This window comes from Brachionichthys hirsutus, chromosome 17 (genome assembly GCF_040956055.1).
Source record: "Brachionichthys hirsutus isolate HB-005 chromosome 17, CSIRO-AGI_Bhir_v1, whole genome shotgun sequence".
NCBI lineage: Eukaryota > Metazoa > Chordata > Actinopteri > Lophiiformes > Brachionichthyidae > Brachionichthys > Brachionichthys hirsutus.
In genome coordinates this window covers 12,357,936-12,378,500 of record NC_090913.1, presented here as the reverse complement: position 1 = coordinate 12,378,500, position 20,565 = coordinate 12,357,936, and the positions used below count along the sequence as shown (strand labels likewise).

The 20,565-nt window shown below is 55.5% G+C and overlaps 2 protein-coding genes across 5 annotated transcripts; both read right to left on the bottom strand.

Annotated features, from left to right (window-relative positions):
- Positions 1-2,547: 2,547 nt before the first annotated feature.
- Positions 2,548-7,337, bottom strand: zbtb45 (zinc finger and BTB domain containing 45). The gene is made up of 5 exons (XM_068751412.1): positions 6,264-7,337; positions 5,869-6,003; positions 4,274-4,414; positions 3,062-3,338; positions 2,548-2,982 (listed from the first exon to the last, which is right to left on the bottom strand). Exons 1-5 carry the CDS (start codon positions 7,335-7,337, stop codon positions 2,567-2,569), a joined length of 2,043 nt encoding a protein of 680 aa, XP_068607513.1. The 3' UTR covers positions 2,548-2,566.
- A 2,337-nt stretch (positions 7,338-9,674) lies between these two features.
- On the bottom strand, positions 9,675-18,551 carry LOC137906516 (hexokinase-1). 4 transcript variants are annotated; one of them, XM_068750792.1, is made up of 18 exons: positions 18,489-18,551; positions 16,581-16,743; positions 15,785-15,933; positions 15,128-15,295; positions 14,928-15,023; positions 14,742-14,841; positions 14,472-14,655; positions 14,227-14,382; positions 13,919-14,152; positions 13,540-13,844; positions 13,265-13,413; positions 13,068-13,187; positions 12,862-12,957; positions 11,974-12,073; positions 11,679-11,862; positions 11,411-11,566; positions 10,821-11,054; positions 9,675-10,640 (listed from the first exon to the last, which is right to left on the bottom strand). In XM_068750792.1, the coding sequence occupies exons 1-18, from the start codon at positions 18,549-18,551 to the stop codon at positions 10,490-10,492; spliced, it is 2,808 nt and encodes a 935-aa protein (XP_068606893.1). In that variant the 3' UTR covers positions 9,675-10,489. The 4 variants fall into 4 exon arrangements, with proteins under 4 accessions (XP_068606893.1, XP_068606895.1, XP_068606894.1 ...); XM_068750794.1 differs by having other exon boundaries at positions 13,919-14,170; positions 15,128-15,247; XM_068750793.1 differs by having other exon boundaries at positions 15,128-15,247.
- Positions 18,552-20,565: the final 2,014 nt, after the last annotated feature.

Sequence of the window (20,565 nt, the reverse complement as noted above, 5' to 3'; positions counted from 1 at the left end):
AAATCATGCCTTTAGTCTTTTTATACATGAAAGAGGTGGTTTAACGATGACAAGTGATTTGCTTTTCATATAAAATGACTTTTTCTTCTGACATATTTAACTTCTGTTAAAGGAATATTAATGTAGAAAAAAAACAAACCCCAAATTATCTTCCCTCCCAAAAACACACAAAAAATATTCAAATGAACAGAGAAAAGGCAGAACACAGTACGTTACGATGTGCCGACACGTCTTCAAAGCACACATATTACAGTACTGTACAAGGGTCCTCAGACAAAACGCAGCCCCCGCTGAAGCAGCTCAGCACTGCTTATTACCGGACCGGGCGGGGCATCGGCCGCCGCCGCCGGTCACTGAGGTAAAAACTGCCAGGAAAACAAAATAAAAAGCACCGAGGTTTGGCGTTAAAATTTGTGTATAGCTTATAACCAACAGAGCCGGACGAGTTTCAGTCCGGCGCCGCTTAAACAAATCAGCTCGCCACATTCAGCAGCCAATGGGAACGCCGCCGAGCCGGTTCCCCGGAAATAAGCAGCTCGCCTGCTTTTAAAACGCGACGTTTAATGTCGGTAGTTCCAGTGACGAGGATTTCATTCTCTAGCTTTCCTGGAACAACGCGATTAAATCCCGTCACACGAACGTCATTAAGGAGAACCACGCAGGAAAGCATGTCGATTACAAAGCCAACTACTAATATCATATAAGACTTCGACTAACATTGAGAAAATGAGCAAAAAGCAGGGGCACGGAAAACCTTCTTAAGATCACCTTGCAGGTGTGAAAAATAAAAAAACAATCTCAGGCCAAATACTTTCAGGGACACCAACATCTATATCTTCTAATATGATGTGCAAACTTAACTGTGCATAGAGATCAAATCGTAATAAATATTAACGTGATAATTCAAGTCATCACAGGTCTGACTTGGTCAAAAGTTGGAGGGGTGATTGTACATTTGAATAATTAATTTAGTTTTACTAAAACATTGAACGCTTTTTTAGTGCTGCGAGAAAAGCTTTTATCTTCTGTTTTTTTAAGCAACAAACACTTCCCAGTTATGATCAACCAGAGCCCCAAAGACAAACACAAACACGCAATAAAAATCCCAATAAAAATCATTGATTTGTCATAGTTATAGTTTAACTTCATCTGAATGGCTTTCACTTTATTTTTTTAAATGTTCCGCCTTATTTTTGCATCAAAGAGTCACGCGAGCAAACGGAGGATTATAGCGATGTACAGGAACTTTACATAGAAGTACTTTAATAAGCGATCAAAACGTAACGGATCAATCAAACTTTCGTTTTCTCTCTTTCTTCGTTTGATGTAGCTTAAAACGTGAAGCGTAATGCCTGTCTTTGGACCGCAGAGGTAATTGTAGGTATGTGTATGTGTGTAAAACGTGCCGAAATGTCTCCCAAACATTTCAAATGAGTAAAGAGTGCCCCCCCACGCACCCGGGGGGGCCCGTGCTGGTTCGAGGTATATGATCCTGGGGCCGACCAGTGGCCTGTGGAAAATGTTAACAAAGCTGTCTGAAGGATGAGGTGAACTTCATTCACACTGCTGTGCCCCCCCCCCCCCCCCGCTGCAGCTACTCCTCCCTCTTCGTCACCCCGCCGGGCTCCTTTCAGATCCAACTCACTTAATTCAGGAAGTGCGTTTGTCTTTTCCTCCCTTTGACGTCGCTGAAAGGCTGGCAGGACAGCCGTTAGCCGTCCGCTAGCCGCGGCTAACGAACAACAAACCAACAGGTTTTCCTAAGCCTCCCTTGGAGTCAAACAGGTTATTTTACTTTGAGCTGTTATTAATTTAATGGCCGGTGAGGTTTTGAGTCGTTTGACCTCAGCGTCCATCTCCCAAAGAGTCAGCTCCCTGCAACCGTCTTAGCTAGCTAGCAAAATGAAAGGCAGCCATTCTTTTCTACTTCTTGTGCATTTAAAGAGCATCAAATTAAAACATGTGACCCAAACACAACGCCCGTCTGTCATGTTGTTTTCTTTTGAAACCATCTAGATTCTCAAAAACAGCGAATTTGTATTGATCTGTTTAGCTGCTACTAAGCTAATACGCTAGCATAAACATGGAGTCTGACGTAGTTATGGGTCCACCTGTGAGTCAGGTGAGACATTTCCCACACTTTCTGCCTCCACTACATAATAAAACCCTGAACGGAGTTTTTGAGAATCGATCAGGCGACGAAAGAATAAAAGTCGACGGACGAGGATCCGTGTTTAACGATGACGTCGGATCAGTGAGCGCCGACGTGAACCCCGCCCTCCTTCGGAGACGAATCAAGGGTGAATGAAACTCTGCAGCCCCCGCCCCTGTATAACCCTCCCCCCCCCCTCCCGCCGGGTTCACCGACTTGCATCTCCATATAAACCCCGCCCTCGTGCGACTCCTCCCACCCCCGCTCTGCGTTCCTAACCTCTTTGGTGCCTCTCTGGTGAACCAGGTGAATGAAGGACACACGATCAGCAAAGAGGTTAGGACTAAACGAGGGTCGGTTCAAGGAATGCCCCCCCCCCCCCCCCGTATCCCCCGTATCCCCCGTGACCCGCCTCTAGGTGGAGGTAGCTCCGTGGCCGGGCATGCTGGCCATGCCGCCAACCAAGCCAGCCGCGCCAGCCATACCTGAGGGCCCTCCTAGCGCCGGAGGGCTGTGCTTGGTCGGTGAGGTCATGTCGGGACCACGCCCCTGGTCTTGGCCCTGGGGGTTGTGGTGGGGGGCGTGCTGCAGGGCGTGGCGCTCCAGCAGGGTGCGGTGGGTGAAGGCCCGGTGGCACACGTTGCACTGGAAGGTGCGCTCGGCGCGGTGGGTGCGCATGTGGACGTTGAGCGAGCTCTTCTGGGTGAAGCGCTTGCCGCACATGGTGCACTGGAAGGCCCTGACGCCGGTGTGCACCACCATGTGCTTGAGGAGGTAGTCGCGCAGGGAGAAGGAGCGCCAGCAGATGGAGCACTGGTGAGGTTTCTGACCTGCAGAGACGCAGCGGGACGCAGGAGGTCAGCCGGGAGCGGGGGCGCCGACGCCGGGACGGACGACCCGAACCCTTACCGGAGTGGATGAACATGTGCTTGCTGTAGTTCTTCCTGGAACGTAGAGATTTCCCACAGTGCGTGCAGTCGAACGAGGTCTCGGATCCCTGGGAGGAAGGGGAGGGGCCGGCGGAGCAGGAGGTGGTGGAGGGAGGCGGGGCCGGGGTCATCGCTGCCGGGGGAGGAGCCTGCTGCTGAGTGGCTTGGTTCCCCGCCATGCTGTCAATCCCACCCATGGGTCCGCCCACATAGAAAGGCGCTGGCTGCGACTGGCTCACCGGGTACTGGAACAGGAGCTGGGGGGAAACGAGGATGGCCGTCAGCGGCGGGGGGGGGGGGACCGTCTAAACTCCGGTTCCCTCCCAACGGGACCAGACACTTTCTGTTGCGCTGCTTCTGAACCATTCAGGCTGGTTTATCAGATATTGATCAGACCATTGATCGGAATCATGGACATTAATATATTGGTTTGGTTCCACTAAATCAAAATGTTTCATTAAAAACTAGATTAAAATACATTTTCCTCCAGTAAAAGTCCAGAGTAGTGTAAAGCGGTGTAAAGTGGACTGAACCACATTAGCTTCCTCTGCTACCAGAGAGCGGTGGTGGGCGAGCGAGTTAGGCGGCTAATGAAGAGAGCGAGCAGCATGAGAAAAGACGAGTTATTTTTGCTTTGCTTCAGGACATTTACGTTCTACAGCACAAACAGCAACGCCCCCGCACCTCTGCCCCCCCCCCCCCCCACGCTGCTGGTGTTGGTTCCTGTTGCCCGGGTCGTGCATGTGACCACGCTTGGCATCGTGACGTACCTGCGAAGCGGCCGGAGGGATAAAAGGCAGAAAAAGACACGTCGCCCAACGAACTCAGCGACTCAGAATGTCGTACGTCTCGCTGCTGCTCGTCCGCCCCCCAGAAATATAAATCAGAACGCCGTGAAAGCGAGCGTGGATCTGAATCTGGCCCGATTCGGTGGTCCGGTTGATTTAGGATCACGTACACATAAACATTCCCCTCTTCCCGTCTGTTCCTGGTATTCCTGCGTAAACAATAGATGTTCCCGATTGATGAGGTAATCACACGTGATTTGGAGCAGCCGCCTGAGGTTTCACGCCAACATGAAACGCATTCGCTCCAGCCTCAGGAGGTCCAACAAGCTGCGACGGGTCCAGGACCCCCCCCCCTGGGGGGGGACACCGGTCCGCATACCTCAGCGTGGATGCCCGACACTCACCTGGTTGTTGATGGACTGTGTCGCTGGAGGCGGAGTCAGAGGCTTGTTGACCCTTCCTCTGGGATTAAAAGCCATGGGCTGGGGGGGGTCACTCTGGGGCCAGAAGCTCTCTGAGAAGACCCCCTGTTCATCGTAGAAGTTCTGAAAGACACCCGAACGCAGCCAGATGTAAAGACGGGACAGGCCCCCGCGTTGTTCCCGGGACAGTTCAGTGCTAATCCGTTTAGATCCAACCCGGTCCCGGTCCCGGTCCCGGTCCCGATGGCGGCGGCTTACCTGCTCCACAGGTGGGAAGCCGTCCTGTCTCTGAGCCCCTTTGCCGCACGAGTACGAAACAAACCCGAACGCGTCCATTTCTTTGTCCTCCCTGGACAGACCGCAGCCCTCGTTACCGGGACGCTCGACCTATAGCTCCCACAATGCTCTGCAGGCACCAGCGCATACGTTGGGACGACTAACCGCCGCGGCGCCGTCCGACCAGTCAAGCCGCATTGCTGTCAAAGTAGCTGATGTGTAGGTGGCGAGGTAACCGCAGTGAAATCTTTATTTAATTTACTCCGTCAAACTTTGGGGAGTGGTGCGCCGCGGGCCGACCCAGAAGCCGTGAGGCGTTGGCATGCTACCGGGCGCCATTCCATCTGGTTCTCATTAACGAGCGGTTAATTGATCCCGCCCCTTATTTCAGAAAGATTTATAAACTCGCCTCAACTTACTTCCAAAGAACAAACGGACTCTTTTAGAAAAATTAGCATTTTAAAACGTGTCTAATCTGCTAAAACAGAAGGGGAGGGGCTTATGCCGGTACCGCAGCCAGCCTCGGGATGTCTCGCTTCACTTTTAGGCTGCTGTCGTTCACCGTAGGAGGACAAAGAGACCAGCGAAGACGTCCCGGCTAATCTATAATACCTGAAAAATGAAATGCTCAAAGTTCTAAACAACCCCCGCCTGGGACCCCTCCCACTCAGAGACCGTAACCATGGAGTCCTTCCCGCGTCCCCCTCCTCACTTTGTTCATGCCGGAGGATAAATCTAGTCGGTGCGATGCAGAGACGCTGAAATAAGAACGTTCTCTCGTTCCTCAATCCGTCTGACAGTCGGATCCGTACGGGAGGCGAGACAAAAAGAAAAAGGTTCAACTCTCAGGGTCAAATAACAGGAGAGGTATCTATTAAAGGCAGAAGCACAACACCCGCCCCGCCCCGCCCCTCCGGCGAGCACCAGGGGCGAGTTTTCAGCTAGCTTCTGCAGCATCTGCTTGAATAAATGGCAGAATGAACGCGCAGCGCCGGAGGACGCCGGAGGACTCTGTGTGGCAGCTGTTTGTGGTGTAAACGGCAGGCTGCGGCATAAAGCCGCCCCGCCCCCACCCAGCCGCCTCACAAGTTGTGACAGATTATTAGAATGAATAAGTTTCCATCGGAACCTTTAAATCAAGGATTCCGATCGGGAGCGGGCGCTGAGAGACGACGCCGCCGTTAGCCGGGCGTCGCTAACGCGGCTTCCTCTCTGCGGCCCGGCCGAGAGACGACGCCGCCGTTAGCCGGGCGTCGCTAAAGCGGCCTCCCCTCTGCGGCCCGGCCGAGAGACGAACCCACCTGTCCGAAGCTCGCCATGGTTTCCTGCGAGCCCTCCTGCACTCCGGCTCGTCTCACGTCTTCCAAGGCGTAGACGCTGCCGTCCGTGTCCTGCACGCCCTCATCCTTCACCACCACTCCCTCCCCTCCCAGCACCTGGAAGACACAGCGTTTGATCGTTACGCCGGCGCCGCCCTCGAGCAGGTAACGAGAAGTTTAAGCACCTACAGCGAACCTGCAGAAGTCCATAAACGATCGGCGGCGCTAAGGCGGGAGCTTCTCCTCCATCGTGCAAAGTGCAGAAACATTTCAGCGATCTGCGCCAATGCAGCGCGAGAAGAAAGAAAAGCAAACCGATGCGGCGCTGCATGCCTGAAAGCCGTAACCATGGCAACCCCTCCCCCCGGCCGCTCTACCTGGAGTCTGAGCGGCTGCCTCTGCTTGCGGCTGTGGCTCGCCCCCCTGTCTCGGTCTCCGTCTCTCCCCCGCTCTCTCCCGTCCATGTCCTCCTCCTCGCTGTAGCGTTCCATCGCCGCCAGGTCGTCGGAGAGGTCGGTGGCGTTGCCGCGGAGGCTGTCCCTGCCCACGCTGTCCACGCTGCCCACGCCGGAGCTGCAGCCCGCCGAGAGGTTCCCCGCGCTGCCGGCGCCGGCGCCGTTGGCCGTCTGCGCCAGCAGGTCCCGGAGCTTGTACCGGACGTCCTGAGTACAGCTGGGGCTCTGCTTCATGAGGATTGCACTGGCCCCGGAGCCCAATCCATCGGCGCCGCACATGGCGCCGGGTCCCATGTCGCCCAGCGCCATCAGGCTCACGGTGTTAGCTTGCTCCATCGGGCCTGGGCCGCCCTCGCTGACGCCGACGCCGGCGCCGCCCATCCCCCCACTCATGTTACTACCTCCACATTCTGTCATGAAGTTGGAGAAGTTTGCATAAGCTCCGCCCCCACCTGCGCCTCCGACGGAACAGCTTCCACCTCCGCTTCGGTCCGTTCCTTTCCCATCGCCACGCTCTTCTTGTTTAGGGAGAACTGCTCCCAGCATGCCTCGCCCCGCCGCCGCCGCCGCCGCAGCAGCAGCAGCGGCCGCCGCGCTCGCCGCCCCCGCCGCCGCCTTCCTCTGAGAGATGATCTGCGTGCACTCGTCGATGACGGTCTTGATCTGCAGGATGCTGGCGGCGGTGAGGATGCAGAGCGCCTGCGACTGCAGCACCACCAGCGAGCCGCTGTACATGAAATCCACCAGCTGCTTCACCGTTTCCGCGGGAACCAGCGGCGGGACGGAGATTTCAGAGTGGCCCAGCAGCAGCTTGTCCTGGAAGAAGGGGCTCCCGGCCGCCAGGACGCAGGCGTGGGCGCGGAGCGAGGCGTCGTGGATCCGAACCGTCACGTCGCAGAAGAGGCCCTCGCGCCGCTGCGTCCGCAGCGCCTCCAGCACCGACTGGCTGGAGTTGTGGAGGTGGATGTAGTGCACGGTCTCCGTGCCGGGCGCCATGGCGGGAGGCGGGGAGGCGCCGGGGATGGGGTGGGGGAGGGGAGGTAGGTGTCGGGGGTTTTGCGTCAGCTTGAGGGATGAGGAGGGCAAGGAGGGAAACGGGTACAGTGCATGGGCCACGGCGGGGCCACGCGGGTCCACGGCCCCTCAGGCGGCCATCGGTCCGACGGGGGCGTGGATCACCTGTGGATCACCTGTGGATCACCTGTGGGAGGAGCTGCCGCTCGTCCTGAGTGGAGAAGAAGCTTCACTCTGTGGAAATCAATCAGATTAAACGTGATTAGAAGCCGAGCTGGAATTAAATGCTTAAACTTGCTGCGTTCACTTCAGACGCGGCCCGACCCGGGACATTTTAGCCAATCAAAAGAAAAAAAGTGAACAAATAAAGCAACATTTCTGATACCTGGTCGATATTTTAGGCCATAATAAATTGAATGATTGATCAGGTTGATAAAGGATTAATAATAGTGAGTTGCACGTCACACTGACACGCCCCCTCCCCCCAAAAAATGATAAGTGTAATCAATGTGTCGCGCGCCTCACCTGGAACACCTGGGTGACGGTCGTGACTCGCGCAGGTCACTTTAGCCGGCTGCGCTGCACCGCGGGTGGCTGCTGATAAAGCGACTGTCGCGCAGTGAAGCTGCGCGTTAATGCGGAGGAATGAACGTGAAATAAACGCAGTTAACGCAATAAACGCGTTAAAGTCGCTAAACAGGAGCCCGCAGCGAAAAGCGGACAGGCTAACCACGACTAGCTAGGTTAGCGTTAGCTCGCGTTAGCTGTTGCTATTAGCCGCTCCAGTGCTACGCGGAAATCCGCACGAAACGCTCCTTTTGAAGGCGAAAACTGAGCAACGCCGTCGATTGAACACGAATAATGAAGATAAAATTAAAAACAAAAAGCGAACTGTTAACGTTCTAGCGAAAAGAAAAGCGTCTGGTCTCGAGTTCGCCCCCACGATCCAGCTCAGAGCTAACCCAGCTAGTTCAGCAGCTAGCTAAGCTAGTAAAGGTAGCATGGCAGCTAACGCGCTGCCGCTATCTAGCGCTGCGGGGGTTTATGAGTGCTGTCGGTGCGTGTGTGCGTGCGTGCTGCTTTCTTTCGGTCGTGACCCCCTACCTGCAGCTTGCGGTGGCAGCGCGGCGCCTTCAGATTGCGGGCAGATGGTTGCAGCAGGAAGCCCTCGGCGGAACGCACCCAACGCGGTGAGAGCTGGAACAAACGCATCCAAACAAACACGCGCACACAGGCACGCACGGGACGGGGAGTCTGCTCTGCCGCACGGCCGCGCTCTAACGTCATCCGCACTGCGGCTCCAGGTTCAGCACGTTCCTGCACGCAAAGCCACCTAATGTGCGCGTGAGAAGTGACACCTGGGCACACCTGGACGCACCTGGACTGCCCACCGATAACACGGGGATGACGCAGGTACGGACGGACACTGGCCGCTGTTTGAGTCCATCCACTGGAGTTTAATATAGTTAGAGACACAAAAGTGAGATTATTTAATGAAGATGAAGATTCACGCTCAGTGGCGGTCCTAGACTCAACTGGGCGGGGTAGAGGGGGGGGACTGTCGGTACTGTTCCGTTTTCAGAGAACGGGAACGAGGTGGCGCGTTCAGCACCGCCTTTGGGCGAGTACCGGTACGTGTGTGGGTGTTATTGGGAGATGAGAGTCGCTATTAGTTCCCAAACATCTTCACGGTTGGTCTCGGGTCGTCGGGTCGATGTTCACTCCGTCGTGTGGCTGCCGCCCAGGATGTGTGCGAGTGAACTATCCTCTTTGTGCCGTCGTTGTGTTCCAGGTTCTCGCAGCGGAACATCAGTGATGACGTCGGTGACGCTCCGGGAGACGCACGCCATCTTGAGTAAGAATCCCAAGAACGTCTTTCTCATATATAAAGACTAAACTAATGTTTTATTATGACGAACGTCGTAAAACATGAATGACGGGCGTCTTAAATTGACCTTGACTATAAGGCGTGACTGCTCGTACTCGCCTGCGCCGTAATAACGGGCTGATGTGCTGCACTAATCCGTACTTTCGTGTAATATTCACTCTTTGATTTAAAAAATGCACTTTATCAACCGCTGATCATGAAGTGACACCGTTCTTTATTATAAATGAATGGCGACGCCGTTCCCGTCACTCAACACGTGTAACTTATGACTGCGAGACCTCGCCGCTGAAATGTGGAATAATTATTCTCTGCTTTGGAGCTGGCCTGCAGCGTTCATAAGACACGTGAAACAACAGTTGATGATTGCATCCAAAAAGGGTTTGAGGATTATGAGCATGAACGTTCCCCCATAATGCACTGCAGATGTCGGCCCAATCAGCTGCATGCTAATTGCTGCTCCGTCTGCAGCTGGTCACGGCCGGCGCGCGGCAGCACGCCGAGGACGCTTTAAGAAACGGACCAGAGGATTCACGCCACATCAAAATATAATTTAATGAATTCACTTTTCACTGTCGATCACAAATCTATAAAGATGTACAAGGGAACGGACCGGAGGGGGGGGGGGGGGGGTCTCTCCTCCATCTCCGTGTAAGGCATGCAGTCTCCACAGAGCTTCGGACATCGAAAGCTACAGGTCTTCACAGCAGGACGCGCCGACGGCCACGCGGTTACACACTGACAGCTACGCAGCGAGGGGTTAATAGCAGGTTAGCACAGGGCGTGGCACATAAAACGAGGATGGGGGGGGGGGGCAGCCGTGACTCGCATTCGACCTGTATCGGGTACATCTGGAGCTTTTACGTTTGACCACTGCTGTCGTAACGCTCGTATAAAAAGTGCAGACATTTTGTCGTGTCCTAATAGAGCTCTGGGATTCAGCGAGGCCTCAGCTATATAAATACAACTATATTTATATAAAAATAAAAGTCGCGATGCACAAATATTGCAATATTGCACACCTAAGGAGTATTGATTGTGAGATTCCCGGAGAGCTACGGAGAAAAACGTACAAACGCGGTGCACAAATAAATACCGAGTTATTTAGTTGTGGTTCCCTAAGCAGGCATGCCTCTCTTCCTGTGTGTGGGGGCGGGGCCAGAGGTGGAGTCACGGCTGCCGGGTGGGGTGGGGGGTGAAGGTCACGGTGGAGCAGCAGGTGGTTCTTGTGGAGAGATGTCGGCGCGCCTCAGGGCTGCTGGCCCTCCCTCTCCCTCTGGCGGCAGCCCACGGCCGTGATGAGGGCGGCCCCCTTACCGCTGCCGTCCTCGGAGAGCAGGAAGTTCACGTCGCATTTCGGAGCGAGTTCCTTCACCGTCTGCTGGAAGATCGGAGAGAAGCTGGAGAGGAGAGGAGAGGAGCGGAGAGGAGGAGCAGGAGAGGAGAGGAGCAGGAGGAGCAGGAGAGGAGCAGGAGAGGAGGAGCAGGAGGAGGAGGAGCAGGAGCCCGTGGTCAGCAGCACGAATCAGATATATCTGATATATTATGCTTTTCTTTCTAAACAGGGTGCGGTTTCGTACTGTGGGTGGAGCTTGTAGAGCGTTCCGTCCACGCCCACAGTGATGTCCAGGCGGTCCAGCCCGCGGTTGTCTCGGATCTTGTCCACCACGGCAGCCATCCCGGCGCCGCAGATCTGCGCGGCGCGGCGGGACACGGTGCCGCACACCTCCTTGACGATGATGCTGTCGTCGCAGGTGCTGTCCAGCCCCAGCTGCTGCAGGATGGCCCTGACCTGCAGCAGCGCCAGGCGGTCGCTGCGGAGCGGGTCAGAGGTCAGCCGGAGGGTCACCGGATACCTCGCAGCTGTCCCGGAGGCTGAGCTAGGCCTGAACGGTGCGCAGACTGAAGGCGTCGCCCTGCCCCCCCCCCCCCCCTCAGACCCTCCTAGATCCTGCATCTAGTGATCGACGCTGCTCCCGCTTAGCTTCTCAACGTAGCCGTCGACCGTACAGGTTTAACCTCCTCGCTTTAGTTTCCATGCTTTTCACTCCAGTATGAGAATGAGATGCATGAGGAATCGATCTCAGTGAAAACCATGTTTACTGCGCTAATGAAGAAGACGTGATCATTCCGATTAATCCTTTACACGTGTAAAAAGTGACTCGCGCACCTCTCTATCTGGGACAGGAACTTGGTCTCAAAGATGCCCCTGGTCTTCAGCGTCTCAGAGATCTGTCCTCGGAACAGGAAGCCACGCTTGGTCAGATCGATGAGAATCTGCCTGACGATCTCTCCGAGGTACATCCCGCTGCACATCTTCTCATATCTGACGTGTAGAATGAAATCGGTCGAGAGAAAAAGAGCGTGTTTGGACAGTAGATCACTAGTGGATCACTAGCGGAGAGGAGATCACTGCGAGGCGGTCGTGGTGTTTGCACCTCTGTTTGCCTTCGTTGAGCGAGTTCTCGTCCACGGCCTGGTCGTACGTCGTCCTGATGTCGTCCAGACATCCGTTGTCTCCGAATGCGCCCCACTCCATGTTGACACACATGCGTCCCTCGCTTCCTTCCACGATCTCGATGTTCTTCACCTCTTCCATGTAGCAGGCGTTGCTGCCGGTTCCTGGCGGGACACATGGACACACGGTCACACCCCGTCAGTGCCAAAACACCCGAACCGTACCTCGTTTCAGAGAGTCGTCACCTGCAGCGGTGGGAAAAAGGTTCGGCTCACCTGCTATCAGCCCCACCTCACAGGTGGGCTCCTCATAGGCGCAGGTCATCATCGTCCCGACCGTGTCGTTCACTATGGCAACCACGTCCAGCTCGAACTCCTGCAGGACGGGGAATGATGAAACCGATGACGATCTGTGTCGCAGCCCTCACAAGTCCAGACTCGTGCTCAGAGTTCAAGTCCAACGAGTCGATGTCCGAAGGTCAAGTCTCGAAGTTATCGCTTTCACCAAAACCAACGAAGATGTTTTATTAACGGTAGCGTCGGTGTTAGCGTTCCGTCCAGAAAGCACCCGGCAAAGGGAACGACACACGATGCCGCGCGGTCTCAGTCGGATCCCCCGGCGTCTCCCTCGCATGCAGACACACGACATCCGACATCAGCTGCGACGCAGCTGCACGCTTTTACCTGCCAGGTAAGGATTTAGACTTTAATACTTACTGCATCCTCCATCTGAAAGGGTGAGACCAGTTTGAGAAGCTCAAAAGTGATGGACGTGTGAATGGAGGTGTTCACACTGAGCGCTACGCTAAGCCTTTAGCAGCAGTGGTGGGGGTTAGAGCGTACGCTGATTAGGTGCTGAGATTGTTTCCGTCTTTCTGTCTCGTGCAGGTCTGGGGTCGTTTTAAAACGATGTCGGATCAGCCGCGAGTCGAGCTGTGTGTTTGTGGGCTTTTAGAGCAACAGGCAGCAAAAAAAAAGACACATTTGCCAATTTGCAGGATGTGCACTGGCCAACTGCTCATTCCGAACAAAAACTCCCCCCGTACGTCTGCAAAGCAAATCTTAGCTGGCAGGAAGACGGCAGGTATTAATTTAAATGGATGAAATGCAAACGAAGCTGAAGTTCTGCACGTCGTGATGATCGGATCCCGTTCGTGTGATTACCTCTTTCCTCTTGATCGCGTCCCGAAGAAGCTCCACCACGTCCTCGCCCTCGCAGTCTGTGGCCTTGAAGCCTTTGGTCCAGGTGACCAGGGTACCCTGTAGAGCACAGGAAGCTTCAAGCCCACGATGATAACGCTCCGTCCCTGTCCAAGAGGCCGGAGCGGCGGGAAAGGGAAACACCGGGAGGAGCTTTGAGACGAACGTACGGCGTCCAGGCTGGTCTGGTGGCAGGGGAAGGAGAAGGTGAAGCCCAGTGGCAGCCGGGCGCCTTTGATTCCCATGTAGTCCAGGAAGTCGGAGATGCAGTGGACGATGTGGTCAAAGAGCTGGAAGGAGACGAGACGTTTAGAGCTCAAACGGGCAGAGACCGGAATGAATGCCGCCTGAGAGCGCGACCCATCACCTCCTCCCCGGTGCCCTGCATGACCTCCACGGGGATGGCGTAGATTTTGTTGTGCATCTCGACCGACCGCCTCTTCCCGCTGCGGATCTTTACCAGAAGTACTCGGAAGTTTGTCCCTCCGAGATCCAGAGCGAGAAAATCTCCATTTTCTGTTTTACATGAAAGTCTCAGTTAGCCTGAGGAGCAGCTAAATGCTAACGGTAGCGTGTAGTCGTGCGCTGCCGCTGTGAGTCCCTCTCCTAATAACAGGAGAGAGACGGCGGCCCGTTCGTCACCTGTCCCATCCGGCGTGCTTCGGACGAAGGTCGGCAGCATTTTGACCGTGGCCTCGCGGTGGCTGCTCTCCTTGAGGCCTCTCTCCATCTCCGCCGTCATGCGTTTCTTCACCTCCAGCAGCTGAGCTTCGTTCAACCGGAACTCCGCCAGCGTCTCCTGAATCTGGCGGGTCTGCTCCGTCAGGCGGTACGCCACCGCCGTCACCATGGCCGCGCCTTTGGCGCTGCCGCTCTCGGACAGCATGAAGCGGACGTCCGAGTCCGGGACCAGGCGGCGCACCGTCTTGTGCAGACGGCGGGCGTATCTGTTCAGAGAGCGAAGGGAGACACTTGACGATGTGCCCCCAGTCACTGCACCCCCCCCTCCTGGTTCACTCACTGGGGGTGCATCTTGTAGAGAGAGCCGTCGATGCCCACGGTGGTGCGGAGGCGCGCCACCCCTTTGTTCTCCTTCAGACGGGACAGGATGCCTCCCAGCGTGGCGGAGATCAGGTTCGCCGAGCGGAAGGACACGATGGTGCAGACGTGCTGCACGGCCAGGCAGTCTTCATCCGACGGCTCCACCCCCAGCCGGGTCAGGACCTCCATGCATTTCTTCAGCCCTTCTTTAGTCCTGCAAAGACAAATGTCCCTCAAGCGCCGGTCCAGACGTTTCTGTTCGGGGGTCGTGCGTTTCCCCCGACTCACTTCTCGATGGCGGAAACGTGTTTCGTTTCGATCTTTCCTCTCGTCAGGAGCTCGGGGGTTATCCGCCCCTCAAACAGAAGCCCCTCCTTGGCCATCTTGACCAGGATGAGTCGAACCAGCTCGCCCACGTACATCCCGCTGGCCATCTTCTCAAACCTGCAGAGACGACGCCGGCTTTGTCACGGTGACGCTCGGCGGGAAACCCTGAACTTATTCTCTCCGTTTGGATCAATCGAATGTCTCACAGCTGCTTTCCCGGGTTCAGGGAGCCCCTGTCGATCTCTCGGTCGAACTCTGTGCGGATGTCCTCGATGGAGCCGTTGTCCCCGAAGGCGCCCCACTCCGTGTTGATGCACATCCGCCCTTCGTCGCCCTCCACCAGGTCGATGTGACGCAGCTCCTCCATGTAGCAGGCGTTCGTGCCCGTTCCTGAGAGGAGGGACGCACGCCGGTGCTCACGCCAGCGTGCGCGCGCTCCGCACCGTTCGTGGTCAATCATTCGGCGGCGTCCTTACCTATGATGATGCCCACTTCACAGCGTTGGTCGTCAAATCCGCAGGTCATCATGGTGCCGACCGTGTCGTTCACCACCGCCATGATGTCGGCCTCGTAGTCCTGAAAGAAACGTCCATAAAGTCGGGCTGTTTGAAAGGCGTTCTAAACGGTGCTCCGTCGCTGGAGGGGCGTCGGCTAAAGGTCACCCCTCGCTTCCTGATGGCCTTGTTCAGAAGCTTCACGACGTCCAGGCCTTCCACTCCACTGGCTTTGAACTTCTTCGCCCACGACAGCAAGACCGCCTGGAAAACGGACGGCGTTCACACGTTTTGTGTCTCCTCTGTCCCGTGACTGAAGGTCATCGTACGTGACCTTCACGGTAAAGAAAGGTAGATGCTTCGCTCACCTCGTCCAGTTTGGTTTGGAGGCAGGGGAAGGAGAACGTGAACCCAACGGGGAGTTTTTTGTCCTTGATTTTTTGCTTCTCCATGAAGTCTCCCAGACATTCCGCTACGTGGTCGAAGAGCTGAAGCGGAAGAGAAAGAGATAACGCACCTAAGCATGCGGTGACACACTTCCTGTTCGGCCAGCAGGAGCAACACACTTCCTGTTCGGCCAGCAGGAGCGCCGGTTGAGGCTAGCTGTGCGATACCGCGGGGTCACGCGGTATCGTGACCCCGGCGGGCCTGTCCTGTGTTCATAGTGCTTTTATCTGACCCCACCGCTCCCCACATGCTTGTTAACAAACCGGCTCGGGTGGCGTGCTGCCGCGGGGGCCGGCTGTCCCCCCCACATTTCACTATGCAGCATCTGTCTTTGCTCCGTCTGAGCGCCTCGCCTCATGTTTTGGTGATCGGGTTACGTTTCGCCCGCCAGCTGTTCTCCCCGGGTTCAGGGGAGGCCGGCCCCCCCTCGCTCCAGGCGGCACGGAGGTCGTTTTACCCACCGGTCCTCCAGCAGCTCTGTGTTTAAGGCCCGTCTGACCCGCGTAGATCCGGTTCTGAGGTCTTTAAGTCCAGCGACCCTTCTGAAGGTTGCCCTCGACGTGTGCGTGTTCGTTCACCTGTGTCCCGCTGCCGTGGATGATGTCATCGGGGGTCTCGTAAACCTGGCTCTCCATCTGAACCGGCTGCTTCTTGTCCTGCGTCACTTTAACGCGAAGGATCCGAAAATTTGACCCCCCGAGATCCAGAGCTATGAAGTCCCCCTTTTCTGTGTGGACGAGGGACACGGACGTTTAGAATAATGTCTTCCAATATCTGCAGCCATGGTTACACTGAACTATTGATTGTATTAATACGCATTCATGTTTAATCACAAGGAGTGCCGTGTGTGTACACAAGGAAAGAGTCCAGCCAGTTCTCTACGGGAGCCCAGAATGGCCAAACAATAAAACATGCAGTGTTCGACTCCGCCGCTAGATGTCGCTAAACCTCACATAATGGACTTGCAATGACGCTGCGGATCTACTACGTCATGATCACGTGATAGTTATCCCGTTCCAGACCTTCTGCAGATAGTGACTAATTAATCATACGAACCTTTGTTGTCATTAAATTCAGTATCCTTAAACTTTAAGGTTTGATTCTCAGCCTGTTTGGAGCTGAAACCCAAACTGATCAGAGACCAGCACAAAGAGGCCTGGAGTCCCCACTAAGAGGAACAGGTCACGTGACTCTTAAAGGAACAGTCACCCGCTGCGGCTGCTTTCTGCTGCTTGAATGTGAGCTGAACTCTGACCTTTACAAAGGGGTCTGCTTTCATGCCTTTCTTTCAGATGGTGCTCTTTCTTCATCTACCACTCCTCACTTTGATCTCGTCTTCATCACCGTGCTGGAGAACCTTCGCTTGAGCCCTACCTGAGCCGTCGGGGATGGACCTGACGAAGGTGGGCAGCATCTTGACGGTGGCGGTGGGGCTGGTTTCCCGGCTCAGCCCGTTCTCCAGCTCCCTGCGGAACCGGTTCATGATGTCCTTCAGGGTCTCGTCCGAGAAACGCATGGAGTACAGGTACTTATCGATCTGAGGAAGAGGAGGCACAGGTGTTTGCAGCACATCGGGCAGAACCGCTTTAACCACAGAAACGGGGTCTCTTTTTGCCTTTGGCTGAGAGGCGTCCTGACAGTAATAAAGTCATCTTCACCTCCACCTGTTCACCCTCCTCCTCCTCCGTCCACATCGGCTTGTTTGATGAGATGGGAGGTGGGGGTGGGCGGGGTCAGCTTCTGACCTCTGAGGCTGAGAAAAGTCAATAGATTGATTGATTGAACCCGACGTACCGCGTTGTGAGAGAACCCGAGCTGCAGGAAAACACGTTTAACTCCAAAGAACGATGTACTTTTATGTGTATAAGTATTTGTCTTCGTTCTGAGTGGGACTTCCTGTGTTTGCGTGAGGCGTGAAGGAGAGGTCGAACGCTGCGTGTTGCTAAAGGACGACAACGACCTTGATCACTTCAAACAGCTTAATTATTGTGTTCGGCGTGATAATGCATCCAGTCGATGGTCCCGGTTATTACATCCGGCTGCATGTGTGCTAAGCTATTATTAGCCTGACATAGCCTGATGGGGCCAGAGGTAGCGTGCCGACTGCAGGGCGATGTCCAGGAAGCTCTGTCTTTGCTTTGAACGTCCTCTACAGGACAGACGGCGAGTTCAGTCCCTTCTGCTTTCTGGCGTTGACACGGAAACGAACGGGAACGGCTCCAGCCGGGCGGGCGGCTCGCGTTCCTGCTAGCGGACAGGATTACACAGCGCCTGTTGTGGAAGCTCCCGGAGAGGCTGAAATGAAGCCCGGTCTCTTGTTGCTGTTCCTCACGGGTGTCCGACGGCAACGGAGAGGCCAGAGGTGCCGTGGAAACCCCCCCACAGGTGTCTTTGACCTTGCCGGAGCCCAACTAGCCAATGAGCTGTGACTATTGGCCACGAGCGTCGCTGTTGTCGTTGGTTTCATCCATCCTGTGATGGATGGGGACCTACCCATCCTACCCAACCTACTCATGACGTCATAAATGTCCTCATCGGAACATCGTCCCGCCCGAGGTCTGTTTCCACGGTGATGCTCAGATGAGTGGAGGAAGGATGGACCAGGAGGAGCAACCAGGGAAGATGGGGGGGGCAGCTGGGGAGGGAGGAGGACACGAATCTCGTGAATTCTCCCAACATCCCTCACATGCCTGCTTCAGACGCCATGGCAACAGACTCCTCATGTCCCGAGACCCCCATGAGGAGGGTCATCGGCAGCTCCTCATCCCCATGATGGGCCTCACGGCCTTCTCAAGGACGTCTAATGATGGAATCCTGCCGCCCCCTAACGGATCCGGGCCGGGATCCATTGTGGCCCCGCCCCCTAACGGATCCGGGCCGGTATCCATCGTGGCCCCACCCCCTAACGGATCCGGGCCGGTATCCATCGTGGCCACGCCCCCTAACGGATCCGGGCCGGGATCCATCGTGGCCCCACCCCCTAACGGATCCGGGCCGGGATCCATCGTGGCCCCACCCCCTAACGGATCCGGGCCGGTATCCATCGTGGCCACGCCCCCTAACGGATCCGGGCCGGGATCCATCGTGGCCCCGCCCCCTAACGGATCCGGGCCGGTATCCATCGTGGCCGTTCCCGCTACTTCCCAAATGCTGCGTCCTCCTCTCCTCTCCCAGCCCGCTACGCCCCGCAGGCTGACATGCAGCCGCCGTTAGCCGGCGTCCACGCTCTGTCACGGTGCACAACTCCCCGGGAGGACCCTACCGGGGGGGGGGGTCACTCACCTTTTTGAGTTGATCATCCTTCAACTCTGTGAAGTAGTAGGCCAGAAGCTGAGCCGCTATCATGCTGCCGCCTTCACGCCCGCCGGGAGCTGTCAGAGAACTGATCAGAGAGTAACGCAGAAGGGAAAGGAAGGCGGCTGTCCGGTGTCTCCGGTGTCCCCGGTGTCTCCGGTGTCCCCGGTGTCTCCGGTGTCTCCGGTGTCTCCAGTGTCTCCGGTCCCCCCACGCCGATCCTCCTTTATCCCGAGGTAGAGGAGGAAGCAGGCCTGAGCTGAGCTCCGAGGAGAGGAGAGGCAAGGTTAAAGGGAACTGTGCTGAAAGAGGAGCGTAGCAGCAATGCCTGCTAGCGTGCGACACACACACACACACACACACACACCACTGGGAGGCCGGCCTTCACCGTGTCTCCGCCCCTCTGAGCCGCTAGCCCACCCCCCCGTTAGCTCTCAGGAGATGCAGCAGCTCTGCACCGGAATGGTGGCTCCTCCAGGCCCTGCCCCTTCTCCGCTCTGATTGGCCGAGCTGCCAAGGAGAGCAGGAAGTGGAGGGGTGGATGAGAGGAGGCGGTTTCTCCTTCAGCAGCAGAGGGGTGAGAGAAAGAGGGGAGGGGGGAGGAGCAGGAAGCTGCCTCCGTGTCGCCCGGCAGATTACGTGCAGAGGAGCACATGATGATGTCATCACCTCCTCCAGCCCGCCCCTTCCTGCCGCATCACTCAGCATCGGGCGCATGCTAGCATACAAGCTGGAACATGTGCATGCTAGCCCCAGTGAAGGCCTCGTGACATCCCAAACTGTTGACCTTGAGTCTTTTGGGTTTTCCGGCTGCGGGTTGCGAGTGGGTTGTTGATGTGAAACCGCCCACACGACGCCCGAGGAATGTTTCAGGTAAACACGTGAGATTAGCATAAGAGCAGCTGCACAAACGTTCCCTGTGAATGAATGAAGCACTACGAGGCGGGAAGCGGCTGCAAGCTGGATCCCACCAGGAGCACATTCCAGAGCTAGCATGAGTTTATATTTAGCTTTAGCATGGCTGCGGTTTGGAGTATGTTAGACGTAGGAACGTTTGGATGCTGTGAGGACGATGACGATGAGCATCCCGAGAGAGGCTGAAGCACTTCTGTTTTGGGGAAAGTGTGAGGCTTAAATATTCCCTCTTTCATTCCTGAAGGACACAACATGCTCGGTTTGGTTTTCCAGCCGGGATGAGCCTCCCCGTTGCTCCCGTGTCTGACTCGGTGACGTCCTCCATTCTCCAGAACTCACAGCTGAGATTTAGGGCTTCCCTCCTTTATTCCCTCCATCCTTCCCATAATCCCTCCCCCCATCCCCAGTTACGAGTCCTTGAATGAAAGGAATGTTTCCCTGTGATGCCCCCTCTCCCATGCACAAAAGAGTTGCTCCAAAGAGGAGGAGGGAGGGCCCGGCCTTCCCTCGCTCCCCTCTGGAGCGGAACGCCCTGCCTGGTGTCATGGCTGCTTCAGGGTGACCTTCATGCCAGCGTTCTCACCGCTGCAGCAGTTTTAGCTTAAATGCTCAGTTCATGCTAAGGAAAAGATAATTCAGGACAAACCTGGAATGTTGTTGGGATGAAACACAATGTTTCAGGAATTTGTGATTTCAGGCTCATATTGATTGGTGGAATTTAAATAATGTGTTTAAAGACCTGTGAGGCTTGTTTCCACACGAAAGCAGGATAACCGGCTTCATGGAACATGGAGCGCCTCAGATTGAATTTCTGCAACCTGATTCTTTATTTGAAAGGACTTTACAGCCGTGTAAACCACTGGGGGGGGTTTGTGTGTTGGGATGAAGGCAGTAAATCCAACAGTCGTGCACGTACGCAGATTCCCCGTCTTCTAAAGCTTCAGGATCTCGTTGGCATGAAAAACGTTTTTCTTTCCATTTTGAAAAAAAAACTCTGTTTTCATTTGTAAAAAAGTTTTGGATAATATTGTACACAAAACTACAAAAATGTCTGAAACCGCTGCGGTGTGCATGCCCGGGCAGCAGATGGCGCTGTTCCCCATCCAAAACCAACATCACAGATTCTTTGGTGGTCCTCAGCAGAGCACAT

Excerpts from the sequence above, each read along its gene's own strand:
- zbtb45 (XM_068751412.1), bottom strand. The coding sequence starts at position 7,337 with ATGGCGCCCGGCACGGAGACCGTGCACTACATCCACCTCCACAACTCC. Across the intron at positions 6,004-6,263 it reads GGCAGCCGCTCAGACTCCAG|GTGCTGGGAGGGGAGGGAGT; the intron begins GTAGAGCGGCCG and ends TGTGTCTTCCAG. Across the intron at positions 3,339-4,273 it reads CACAGTCCATCAACAACCAG|CTCCTGTTCCAGTACCCGGT; the intron begins GTGAGTGTCGGG and ends GTTTCCCCCCAG.
- LOC137906516 (XM_068750792.1), bottom strand. The coding sequence starts at position 18,551 with ATGATAGCGGCTCAGCTTCTGGCCTACTACTTCACAGAGTTGAAGGAT. Across the intron at positions 11,863-11,973 it reads TGAGGTGGGGCTGATAGCAG|GAACCGGCAGCAACGCCTGC; the intron begins GTGAGCCGAACC and ends GTGTCCCGCCAG. Across the intron at positions 11,567-11,678 it reads CTCAACGAAGGCAAACAGAG|ATATGAGAAGATGTGCAGCG; the intron begins GTGCAAACACCA and ends TCTACACGTCAG.